The following is a 13,813-nucleotide window of genomic DNA, read 5'->3' on the forward strand; positions in this document are numbered from 1 at the left end:
ATTCATATTTGTAATATAATAGAGAGGGCCTATGTAAAGGTTCCCTGATATATTTTGTTACAAAATGCTAGTAAAACAAAAACTGTAGCCTTCTTTTCCTAAAAAAAAAAAAAAAAAAAAAAAAAAAAAAAGAAGAAATTGTAGCCTTAAGTGGGTGGTCAATCAACTAGGTTTTGGGGTAGTGTACTCCGACCATTTAGTTTATTTCCTTCCAAAAGATTGAATCCCCAACTCCGAGGTCCCCACGCTCCGGTCCGATAAAGCATATGAGAGGATGTAAATTATAGTAATTCAACTGAACACAGATGTTTGATTTTTGCTCACTACGCACAAGAAGCTCCCCTCACTTTGAAAGGTTGCCTACATACTATTGCTGGTGAGACTCGAACCATTTAGTTTATTGGTTTCATGATATCATGCAATTTTCTTATTAAGTTGAATTTTTATTGTCTTGACTTGTACGGAGTAACTTTTAATCTTCTCAAGCAAACTTTGTCAGTTTAATTTGAAGTTAAAATTGACATATCTAATAGGGACTACAACTACTAAAGGAAAACTTATTAATGAGCACAATACTAGTGACATTTTAAGTGATGATGCACAAAAGCTCTTCATAGTGTTTAAAAAAAAATGTGCCACCTAAAACACTTTAAAACTTGTTAAAAAAATGTTTCTATGTCAATTCGTAATAATAATTTACCGACGAATACTTAGATATTACAGTTTACGAATATTCATCTCATCAGCAATGAACATCTTGTGATTATAATTATTAAGGGAGAAAATATGATTTGTTGACTTTTATATTGCTAATTCTTTCGAGGGTCCAGTACTTGAGCTGTTATTTGTGGTGTATATTTCTTTACTCACATAATTCAAATTTAAGACCTTACTTAAATAAAATTAAATTCATTATATTATTGATGGCATGCATGATTATCTTTTCACAATTTTGTTGACCTTGATAAAAGAGAATGTACCAAACTACCAACAACCATCAAGCTAAGTGATCGATATTTGAATGCTTTGTATTATTTATGACTTTGAATTGTTGGTCATACTTGAACTATTAAGTCGAATTGTTATTGAGATCTACTCTTATAAATTTTTTTCTTTAAATTCCAATATTTAGACTCAAATTTAGCCTACCCTAGATCAAATCGGTTCTTAAAGACGGCATATTCTTTCCTGTATCCAAATCAGCATATCTTATCAAATGTTTGACTCCCTATTCCCTACATCTAATCCTATGATAATTTAAATTAATACCATTAGGTCCAACCAATCAAACATACATCTTCTCTTTACGCGGCGCCTCGACTGCGCATACCCCTCATCCATCCACACGTATCTATATATACTTATATATACACACACAAACAGCCTAGGGTTTCCATATTGACATATTCCATCGAGGAAACAATCGAACGTTGTAAATTTAAATTAAAAAATCTGGGTTTGTATAGATACTAATTAAGGGGATTAAGTGTGATTTTTGGGTCTGCTTTAGTTTTTCACATTTATTTCTGGAAGTGAATTGTGAAAGGGGAAGATTTTCTTGAGCTCAGCCATGGCGCCTGCAGATCTCTCCACCATTCTCCCTAGGGTTCTCATCGTCTCTCGTCGTACCGTTCGCAAGAACAAGTTCGTTGATTTCGTAGGTATGTCTTCTTTAATTTCCTGCGAATTCGTTTCATGATATGTATGCCACCAAATTTATGTTCTTTATTCACAAATACATGCACTTGTCTGCTCCTATACATGCTTGTCGTATGATCAAAATTAATAAAATAGGATTGAGTCTGGCCGTCCCAACATGGGAGTTCTAATGTCTTGTCCAATGAAATTACACCTAATATCGTGCACCAGTCTTGTCAGATGGAGTTATACCCAATGTACTGAATGTAGTAGAATTGGCTCCTTGTGAGGACCAGCCATTAGGTCGACAGACACTGATCCTTCCACCTAATGACATCATAATTTAGGCTAGAGAATTATATTAGGAGTTTTAGGAGTTTTACTACATGTACTTCATGTTTTTTTACTTCCTGACGTGACAATGAATCATTAGTTATCTTCATCTTGTGGGTCCTAAGAAAATGTCAACATCACACATTTTGTGAAGGGAGTAAAAGTTGAGAATACAAATAGTATTTTCCTTTAATTTGTATTAGATTGAAATAACATAATATGGCAATTGTGAACAGGAGAGTACCATCTAGACCTGATAGTGAGCTATGGAGCAGTGCCAGTAATAGTGCCACGAGTGAGCGGAGTCCACACGCTACTAGAGAGCTTCGAGCCCATCCATGGAGTTCTTCTCTGCGAGGGAGAAGACATTGACCCGTCTCTCTACGACGCAGAACTATCAAACTTCACACCCGAAGAGCTACAAGAAATCAAGAACCTACACGCAAGCGACACAGCCATCGACCGCGAAAAGGATTCGATAGAGCTCAGCCTAGCAAAGCTCTGTCTCGAGAGGAACATTCCCTATTTGGGGATATGCAGAGGCTCACAAATCCTCAATGTGGCTTGTGGAGGCACCCTTTATCAGGACATAGGGAAAGAGCTCTCCAAAAATTGCCCAGAGAAACAAAAAGTTGTGCATATGAACTATGAGGACTATGATGGGCATAGGCATGTTGTTAAGGTTGTGGAGAAGACACCATTGCATGAATGGTTTAGGGAGACTTTGGGAGATGATGATGATGAGAAGATGGAGATTATGGTTAATAGCTATCACCACCAAGGAGTGAAAAGATTGGCTCAGAGATTTGTGCCTATGGCCTTTGCTCCTGATGGGTTGATAGAAGGGTTCTATGATCCAGATGCTTATAATCCGGAGGAGGGTAAGTTCATTATGGGACTGCAATTCCATCCTGAACGAATGCGTGCCCATGATTTGGGTAGCTTTGATTACCCAGGATGTTCAATGGCATACCAGGTACTTCCTAGTTCCTACTCCTTATGTTTCATTTTACCAAGGAATTATCTATTGGTTTCTCGAAATTTCTAATTATGTCAAAAATTAGGAGAATGCTATGATGTTTAACCATCCAAATTTTCAACCACCTTTGTTGGTAATAGGAAATAGTGACATAAGCCGCGCCGATAACTCAGTTGATTCTTGGGTGGTAGGTTATAAAAAAGAACATAGGATTGGGCCATGCAGCCTGCAGGAGATTCACCCTCTTGGGGAGTGACTCCTTGCAGGCACTAAACACTAATCTTTTCACTTAATAAATTGTCGTGATTTATTTCTTTACAGTCCTGTCAGATCGGGGACTAATGACCCTTGAGGTGACATAAAAGTTTTCAAATTTTCAAAATGACCAAAAAGTTGGTTTAAAAGACTACTTTCGAGTTTCGACCAGAAATCTTGTAATGAGTAATGACCACTTCTGGGTGGTCAGAAATTACAAGATTTCGAGATAGACCCAGAATTTGTGAAGCAAAACATTAACATATATGAGTTGATTAACCAGGAATTTGTGAAGGCTGTAAGAGCATACGAGAAGAAGCTGAGTGGCAGCAGAAGAATGGAAAAGGATATAAAGCTCAACAACGAGCTAGAGAGCAAGAGAAAAAGCATTGTCAGGAGTTTCTCCATTGCAAAGGACATGTACAGCACAGGAAGAGGTAACAATAACGTTTCAATCCAAGAATCTGAGCTAAAAGCAGGCGCAGAATTTCTGGAAGAAAACACAGCGCTTAGCTTGCAGCAAGAGAAGAGGCTGAAGCAGATGGGAGCAACAGTGAGGAATGGGTCAGTGTACATTGAGAGGTTGAAGATGACAGAAGAGAGGGAGAAGATGGCAAAGGCTGTGATAGGGAAAATGACGATAGAACAGCTTTCAGAGATGGTGGGGTTTTATCGTAAGATGGGGCAGATGTGTTCAGAGGCTATGGAGAGGAAGCTCAGGGCTCATCATGAAAGCTGACCAACACATGATGACTTAAACCTTATTCTCTTCAAATAAGATGTATGTACATTTCAAGATTATATTGAATTGTAGCGCATTGCCGCCTATATATATATATATATATTTGCAATTTCTTGTGTCTCTGGTTGGCTAGTAAAAAATTTACAGATATTCAAATTTAAATAGGTATATTATTATTGGTTCAAAAAATAGGTTTTATTATTATTATTATTATTATTAACACATAGAACATTCCCTCAATATATGTAAAATCATATTATTTAGAATGAGTGGTAATAGCATTAGTACTTCTAGTCCATTGACTGGGCTACAATTTATATTGTTTATTTATTATTTCAGCCGTTGTTTTGGACTGGTATCTTGGACTTTGTACGCACTTCTTTAAGCATATATATAGTGTCCCAAGCAATAATATTACTATTTTCCTACCTCTCATCCTGTACTTTTATACTCGATTTATGGTAGACCTGGTCCCAACAAAATCATTATATTTAATAAAAAAAAATCACAAAAAGCATTTGATATATATGGCGACAACGACTCCCATTTGTTGAAAAATCAAATATTTGGTTTTTGGTTTGAAAAAACAAAGAAATTAAAAAACCACAAATGGGATTTGCCCTAATAGAGAATATTTAAAACAAGTGTAGGACTCAAGTGCACTATTCTACCAATGACTAATGACATTATATTAAAACTCAATTTTACTATTTTATTGGTTTAAAGGGGTTATTGAAGCTTGTTATTCTTTGGTAAACCCATTGACCCCACTAGATTTCATCCCTCCACTACTTTGACAACGGAATTGTGCTTAGACTTAGTAATTTTTGACGCAACATAAAAAATTGGATACGAAAATAACATGTTCAGATCTAGTTGTCTAATTGTGTCCTAAATCATTACAATTTGATATGACCCATCTAGTTTCATATTCTTAATATATTAACCTGTTAAGACAAAGTATGAACCTATTTAATATGTTAAAATTATTATGTTTATGAATTTACACAAATTTATTACATAAACTAATGATGATATTTATATCATGTCAACTCGTATGCTCTAAATTCGAAGCTTGTTAGAGCATCAATATCAGTTCATATTTTGCACAGTTTTTAATGTGTCATATAAGAGAGAGAGTTGGCCAAGAAATAAGAGAAAAAGAAAAAAAAATGGAAGGTTGACATTGTGTCAGTAAATCAGAAAGACAAACGGCTAAAATGGAAGGCAAATAGATGGACTTTTACTGTTTCAATATACTTTTACTATTCCAAAAACTCTATTTGCATATGGAATCCTTTGTTCTCTCTCTTACCTTCTCTGTTTTTTATGTTGGCTTTAATACTCTCAAAAATCGTGAAAGAACTTTTGGTGTGGATGTCCTTAGAGTATCACCATTTATTTTTTCTTTGCAAGTTTTTTAGACTTAAGCCTGAATTCAAGTTTGCAATCCTACAAATTCAAGTTTTTTTTTTTGGACCCATTAGGCCATTACATAGGAAAAAAAGCAGATGTCGTTGCAGGTGGTGCCACACGCACCAATTGGGTGCGTAGAAGCTTTTTTTTTTTTTTTTTTTTGTTACTTTCTGTTTCTTTTTTCCCCCTTTTCCCCATACACCTCTATTCTACATCTCTATTCTACATCACATTTTCGGTTACTTTTGTTTCTTTTTCTTCCCCTTTTCCCCCTCCACCTCTATTCATATTTCAAAAATCTCAAAAAAAACTAACTTACGAGGATGCTCTTAGCTTATCCGTCATATTTGTGTATGGACCAAACCTGTTAATACCATGTGTTTATACATGAAACACGAATTGCCAATGCTAAATCTGTACTTGAAGATCGCACAGAACTCGCTTTCATACAATTCACGCCTTCACGGTGTGTACCTTTCCAGGCATGACACACCTGATTATCAATTAGGCTTTGACAGATAATAAGCATAGAATGATTCAATGAAAAGTTAACCAAACGTGCAGACAGATTATGCTGCCAAAACTAATTTATAGTACCCTGCTACTCCAAGTGATTCAAAACAAAATTAACAGTTAGTGTACAACTAATTATAGGTTCCCAGGCTACTTACTATAAGCCACCGAAAACAAAAAGAGTAACTAGTGTACAATATGGGGCGGACAAAATGAACTTCACTTCCATAGAAAACTCTTATCAACCCCAAGGTAAAAAAGAACCCAAACCTAATGATCATCAAGGCAGGGAAAAAAACCAGCAGCCGGTTCCATCAAAAGTACGTATTGTGTTGAGATTAAAAGTTTCTTTTTTTTTTTTCCAACCATTCCACAGTGTTGCTAACATCGGGTGGAGCTTGGTCAATGCATCACTTGCTCCTTTTCACGCCAATCTTAAACATAATTGCCACCAACCATGCCCATAGCAACCTTCATATTCCCCGACTGCCCTGCTCTGCCATTTCAATTCTCTTCTTTTTTTTTCCTTTTTGTTCTTTTTTTTTAATGTTTTTCTTTTCCTCTTTCTCATAGTAATAAATAATAGCATCACAAATAACAGCCCTGACTCAACTTTCCTCATAGTTATACTGCTGCATCAAACAAAAACCATTGGGTTTCTTTGCCTATGACTCTACGAGGGAGTGAGAATTTGGGGAAGAGAAACAAACCGTCTTAAAGTTTCAATTTCGGCAGAAGAAACTGAAATCTGGGTGATGGACCTGACGCATTGTCAGCCATTCTCCAGCGGTCTGCAAGAGGGAGTTCACTAATTTACGTTCACATCCTCGGTCAGGGGTCCACAGCGATGATTTAAACTTGTATGAAGCAAGGCCGAAAACGGGTAACAATATATTTGGGATAGCATCCGTCTCACATGGACATGTAATACTTGTGGTCCGTGCACCTTGAGTCCCTACAGAGTACAATTTCAAATCTCAAAAGCAATACAAGAAGAAGTTCAACATGAAAGTAGATCTTACTAATAACAGTAGTTAAATCAGTATTCAAGCTTTCTCAGAGTTAAAAAGAGTTTCAAAGCAACTATTATAAGCAATTGGAAACACAAAACAAAAAGGGGATTAGAAGAGATAGGAGACGATACAAGACAGTGGCAAATTGAACATAAAATAGAAATGCATAGAAAAATAGGTGCTTTAGACCACAACGAAAATGGCAATCAAATCCACGTAGTAACTAAAAGAGCAAACACCCAAGCAAAAGAATATATATATAACCCAAACACCCTCAATGTAACCCAAAACTTCTTAGATAGTGGCATTACGTGCATCCCTTGATAAAAAGATGCACAAGCAAATAAAGTAAAACTATTCGGTTCATGAGAGCTATAAAATAAAAGACATTTTCAGTTACCTGCCACCGGTGTACGAAGATGATGATAGGTCAAGAAGCAAGCATCCAAGGGTTTTAGTGAAGGTCCCATTGGTATCCGGTAAATTGGATACCTACAAAAGTAATATCATAAAGACTAATCAAGTTAGTGTGCACATACAAATGACAATAAACAGAAGGAAAATTCACACTACCAGGCCACTGAAATCCAACTCGATGAAAGTAGGTCACAACTTCTAAGTGTCTTCAACTCAGGAAAGCGAACAGCAAGATGTGAAATCTGCAACAGTATAAGGAGGTCAAGACAATGATTAAAGTAATAATAAATAAATGAGTAATAGAAAGCATTTATCTCACTAACTCCCTTCAAGAATAAAACTTTTTCATCACAGACTTTTATAATGAAAGGACCTACCTTGTCTGCCAAAGGTTCCCGACCATGAGGAGGAACTCGCTCAAGATATTCAAACACCAAGTGACCTTGAGAACGCCCAGGTTCACCTTCATCACTGGAAAAGCCTTCTTGACATGTACCATTCTCATCTCTTAATGACAATCGGTTAATCCCAAGAGAATTTTCACTGGTTTGACAATGGCAACTCCTTTTCTCCCTTGAATAATTCAAGCAACCTCTCTCTTGTTCAGAATCACTACTGCCATCACTACTTGAATCCCTAAAATAATCGCCATCACTTTCCTCACCTGGTTTTCTATCACAAGATAAACCCATTTCAGACAAGAAATAAGACAAGTAGAAGTTTTCCACTAACATAAGGAAGCAGAATTTAAACAGAAACGCCACTAATTCATTCTAGTTCATTTGCAATATAAAATGCTTTATTAACAATATACATGCACTACGATTAACTATTTCCCATCAAAATGGAACCAGTTCAGTATGAAAGGTCCATGGCTCCATGAGGCAAGATCACACACGCCACCAGTACATGTAACTATGTAAGGCATGTATTGCCTAGTTCATTTTTTAACAGGTAACTACTAATGTGTCACATGGAGAAAAAATAGCTGCAGTTGTATTACTCAGCTCAACCATTACATTCCTGGATAGATACGATTGAAAACATCCTACTATCCAGTGAATATACCATGAAATCTAGGACAAAGAATGGCAGCAATGTGTTGCCGTCCATGAGTCAATGAGAAAACAAATCAGAGGGAGGAAACAAAAATTTGGAAGAATAAGAACTTGAGCTTCCAAAAAATTCAATCAATCAATAGCAGTTGGAAACCTAATATAGGTGTAACCAAAAAGTTGAGTTGCCATAGTGTACACAGGTCACAGAACACCATTGCAACCAAACAATGCAATGCAGATCATAGCCGGCTTAAACATCTCCATTGCAACCTTCTTACACACTCAATTCAATACTCAAGTGGTTAACTGACTTGTTAATTGAAGTAGGTGACAAATTTATGAAAACATGACAGAATATAGTCAGTGCCATTGACATGCATACACACACGGACACACCTATAAACAATATCAAACAAAAGGTTAAAGAATCTACTTAAAAGTTCACGTATGTTTCTGTGACTAAAGCGCATAGAGTATTAAAATGATAGTTTCCAAATCGCCATATGCAAAAAGAAGCAATATGATGAGGAATATGGCTAAGCTAGCCTTCTCTTTGCAAATAAGGGGCACATATATCCACTGCTAACAGTCTCATTTTCTATAAAATTTGAGTTGCAATTGGTCTTGTTTGGACCATCACTCAATTATTGTTGTCTCATGCTATTCAAAAGTACATAATTAGAAAGCAATGGTACTGAATTCAAATGCAGATCATCTATAATGAATTCAGCAAGAAAACATGCATAGAAATGCCCCCCATTAAGGTATTTGGCAGTTCAAGGAAACATTTTACACAGCTTAGAGAAGAGGCACTCGTATCAGCCACTGCCTAGGGAGGTATTTGAGTATTATAGGGTGTCCACATACTGATAAAATCAATTATTGAACTTAATATTTTGACAAAAAGGGAAATTAACTAAGCTATGTCAGTTTACCAAGCATTATCATCTAAACAGTAGGAGTTTTAAGACAACTAATCTAAGGGCATTATATATCCAAAATGATTGGCAAAGCCATAGCATTCTTCTACCACACCCAAATCACAACTTCCAAGACAGCTCACTTTTAACAACACATATTTTATATTTTTATCATTGCAATCCATGATGCCGAACATGAGGAAATTACATTTTCACTCAATCAAAACATAAACTATAAAACAAAAAATGTAAATTGAATTATGAAAAGATATACTACAAGATCAAAGAGGCTGAGTCACCCATATCAAGATTATGGAAGAGTTAATATTCAAGACTAATAAAATCAGAATAAATCACTAAGATCGATACCTTGATTTCTCAGAAGACTTTGAAGGGTCTACATATAATTGGATTCCTGATAAATAGGGAACGTAGTACTGAATTACACTATCACAGTCATTCAATATCAATGGCACTCCAGCACCATATGCACTCCACTCCTTGAAGGCCTCCCATAAATCCCCTAAGAGGAAATAAGGCTGAAGCTCCGGACCACACATTTTCAAACTCTTCATTGTAGTCTGATATTAGCACATACAAAACCAATCAAACACCATCAGCATAACTATATACCAACAACAACAAAGAGTTCAAGAGAAAAACAAAGTGCCCACTAAAATTTGCAAGTAATCAACAAAACTTTGCACATTTGACTATCAATTAAACATATCCTTTAAACTTTAGAAATTAACTTCAGAGAGAATAAAATAGCATAGTATTCATGACTTTGCAACTTAATCAAAACAAAAATTTCTCAAAAATGTTGAATCAAGTTTTGATTAATAAACCTTAGAGAGATACTGAGCGGTGACAGAAGGAGTAACGGAATGCAGAAACTGTTGGATATTTGACATAGACAAGGCACCATATCCCGGCACGTCTACGACGGCCAACTTCTCCTTCGGTGGCTCATCGGTGGAGACTCGGACATCAGACTTCGGAGAATGGGAGACAGCGACGTCGCTCTGAGCTCTTCGGAGATGATCTTGGCTCTGATGGTTCTGGTGACCGTTCAGATTTTGACTTCGACTCCGGCGAGCCTTCGCCGCACTGTAAAACCGATCGTCGCCGTTGCACCTCCGATTAAACTGCAATCCGGCCCCCAACATCCTTTTCCACACCCCCAAAAGCCCTAAATTTCTATATCAAATCAACAAATAGATATCCGTATACACACAACGCGGTCCAATCTGTATCTCTTTGTATTTATCTCTATATATTTCAATATATGTCCTTGTTGTGATGCCGGCTAATTGAATATCTCGCAAAAGAATTCGAATTAGCCTAACGTCGTGGACGAATTGAACGATTTCTGGTCCCTAGAGACGTTAATTAAGATCAAATTTCGCAACCTTTTTTCTGCATATATAGTTTGATATTTGCGTCTACAGAAATAGAGATATTACGATGGTGATGATGACGACGATGACGACGATGACGACGACAACGCCGGTGAGAGAATGGGGAGAAATATTACAATGGTTGGTGATGGAGAGTTGAGGAAACGGAAAAAATTTTTAAAAGAGAAAGAGGAGAGAGCAGAGGTTGACTGAAATGTATGGGTATGGCCGAATGGGGGAGAAGGGAAAAAAAAAACGTTTCAATCCTGTTTTTTATTTTTATTTTCATTTTTAATCCCGTTCAAGATAAAATATTTAAAAACTAAAAACCACAATTTATTTTTTCATTCGTTTCAACTCGGGCGTCGGGCAATCATTATTGCATAGATAATAACTAGCTTAGTTGGCGTCAATGGTCGCGCACTCTCATTTTTAAGAGAAGTTGGGAATGTAAACCTCCTCTTGTATGAAAAAAAGTTGCGAAAAACCAATATGATCGGCGGCTAGCATTTTGCCCCTCAGTTGTTATATCGTGGACAATGATCCAAAAACGACACCGTTTCTTTACTGCCATCACATGTTAACGAAGCTCCGTAAATGAAACTACATTTTATCTCAAATGTTACTGTCTTACATTTATTTTATTTTTATATTATAAAATAAAATTGTAGTTATATCGAAATGAAACTGTAGTTATGTTAAAAGGAAACTGCAGTATATATAAAATTAAATGAAACTGAATAACAGTTTCAAATATTTGAGTATATATTGTCCAATGAAACTGTAGTTATGATCCACAATGCTTTGTACCATGATCCACAATGCTTTGTAGACCATGGTCCACATTATAATTCACCAAGGAGTAACTTGAGATTTTTAGTATGTAAAATTCTTTTGTAAGCTCTACGGTAACTAAATCAAAAATTGTATATCATGACAATATATGAAAAATATATTATATATATCCATCACCTCCTCTGTCTTCTTAAAAACCAGAGTAATGAATGAGGAGTCTAAAACTCAGTTATGAAAATTCGAAAAACAATTATTGACTAAACTACTGCATACGAAATAATTATTTTTTACATACTAAAAATCTAAAATTATTCCGTTGGTGAATTTAAAATAAAAGCAACCTGAGAAATTTGACATCATTTTGTATTTCAAAAGTTCTGATTTGATTACATTTGTTGCTTAGTAAAGAAAATCGAAAATTGTTAGGATAATGTGCCATTTCACACGCCTGAAGACAATGATCAAGTGTTTCTTCGTTTGTGCTAAGTCTTTAAGTTTGTTATACAAGAGCCATGTACCTAACAAGTCATACTGAAGTCATTGAAATACTTTTAGAATTGAAGAATCTTGAAATAAGAGGCTAAAAAGTGAAAAAAAAAATGTTTTTAAAGTGGTTGTGATATAAGAAAGAGAATAAAAAGTGAATTTCCTACTTTACCCTTCAAATTTTAAATATTCATTAATTTTTCCGTCAATTTTAACCACCGATGACCAAATGCGTCACTTCGTTCATAATTGAGATACTAAAAATGGATACGACAATAAATCAGGGACTGAGTCGGAACTTGAGTATAACTCAGGGACCAAAGATGTAATTTTCCCATGTTTTATTATGTTAAGATGACTAGCGCTTTTGAGTAGAGTAATTGTCACTTTTTGTTCCAAAACTTTTGTGGCGTTCTTAGTTCTTACTTGATTTAAAAAAAAAAAACAAACAAACAAACAAACAAAATCGCGGTCACCATCTAATGTGCTATTTGAGTGAAGTTTGCCTTGTGATCCTAGCTAACAAAGGATCACAAGAAGAAAAACCAACTTAGGTCCCGAAAAATCAATAAGTCGCTCTTATTGAGAGTCAAACTTAAAAATTTGTGATAGCTAAACTAACAATTTATCCAACTCAACTAGAGTTGCCCCTCTTAATTCTTACTATTAGTGTATGATTATAAAAATTATAACTAGATGCACAACTTCTAGTTCTTTTTCCTCATTTTTGGTCATGTTGGTTACTTCATTTTTTTTCGGGTGGGGGTAGGGGTGAGGGGAGGGATGGTCAAATACACTTTGAAACTTTATACAAAAGTGTAATTAAGTCATTGAACTTTGGTTTTAAAAAAAAAAAAAAAGGAATTGAACTTTAAAAATGTGCAATTAAGTACTTCAACTTTATAAAATTAATCAAATAAGCCCAGTTCACCGGTAACCAATAGGTTATCGGTAGCCATGCCGTGTTGACCACCATCTTGGATAGTAATTAGAAAAAAAAATGACGATCGACGATTGAAAACGATCGTAGGCGACCAGTTAGTCGCCTCCTTCTCCAGGAAAAAGGCGACGCATAGTTGCCTCCTCTAGGAAGAAGGCGACGGGTTGAAGAAGGCAACACTGGTTATCTTCTTTGAGTGAGGAAGAAGGCGACCAGAACGGTCGCTAGTGACCAATTTAATCATCTGAAATTTAATTACTAGATAGTACAAGTGGGTGACCGATTATTGGACTTGGATGCATCAAAATGATAAGTTTATGTGTTTAATTGATCTTTTTTAAAGTTCAAGAGTTTAATTGTTCTTTTGTACCATGTTTAGTGGTCTATTAGACCTTTTTTTTTATTAGTAAATTTTTCTCTAAAAAGATCAAAAGTGAAAAATAAAATTAAAAATGATACATGTGTATAATGGCAATCTTTGGAGCAATCACATTAGTGATTTTTTGAGGTTTTATCCGAACAAAAAACTAAGGACTGGTTTTTGTACTAATGAGAATGGTGGTTTTTTAAGGGTGTTTATTTCGAAAAAATAGATTTTTTGTAGGCTCCATCAATTAAGAAGAAATAGGGAAAAACATATTGCAGGTGTGCCAAACTGCGCGTTGGGCACACCAGCTGCACCTAGTTGGCACGCGAGCTAGGCCTGTAAATACGAACTTTTTATTTTTTATTTTTTATTTTTTACTTTTGTTGTTGTCAACCTTTTTTTTTCATTTTTTTTCTTCCTTCTCATCTTTCTTTCATACATGTAACGAACAAAAACGACCTAAAACTAAACTAATAAGGATGCTCATATATATATATATATATATATATATATATATATATATATATATATATATATATAT

At 35.5% G+C, this 13,813-nt stretch overlaps 2 protein-coding genes across 2 annotated transcripts; one reads left to right on the top strand and one right to left on the bottom strand.

Moving 5' to 3' along the window:
• Window positions 1-1,337: 1,337 nt before the first annotated feature.
• LOC116026294 (putative glutamine amidotransferase GAT1_2.1) lies at window positions 1,338-4,136 on the top strand. The gene is made up of 3 exons (XM_031267773.1): window positions 1,338-1,661; window positions 2,208-2,947; window positions 3,489-4,136. The coding sequence occupies exons 1-3, from the start codon at window positions 1,571-1,573 to the stop codon at window positions 3,942-3,944; spliced, it is 1,287 nt and encodes a 428-aa protein (XP_031123633.1). The 5' UTR covers window positions 1,338-1,570; the 3' UTR covers window positions 3,945-4,136.
• A 1,760-nt stretch (window positions 4,137-5,896) lies between these two features.
• Window positions 5,897-10,923, bottom strand: LOC116025704. The gene is made up of 6 exons (XM_031267038.1): window positions 10,133-10,923; window positions 9,654-9,865; window positions 7,684-7,978; window positions 7,463-7,548; window positions 7,290-7,381; window positions 5,897-6,831 (listed from the first exon to the last, which is right to left on the bottom strand). Exons 1-6 carry the CDS (start codon window positions 10,451-10,453, stop codon window positions 6,599-6,601), a joined length of 1,239 nt encoding a protein of 412 aa, XP_031122898.1. The 5' UTR covers window positions 10,454-10,923; the 3' UTR covers window positions 5,897-6,598.
• Between the last annotated feature and the right edge of the window lie 2,890 nt (window positions 10,924-13,813).

This window comes from Ipomoea triloba, chromosome 7, assembly GCF_003576645.1.
Source record: "Ipomoea triloba cultivar NCNSP0323 chromosome 7, ASM357664v1".
NCBI classification, from domain to species: domain Eukaryota; kingdom Viridiplantae; phylum Streptophyta; class Magnoliopsida; order Solanales; family Convolvulaceae; genus Ipomoea; species Ipomoea triloba.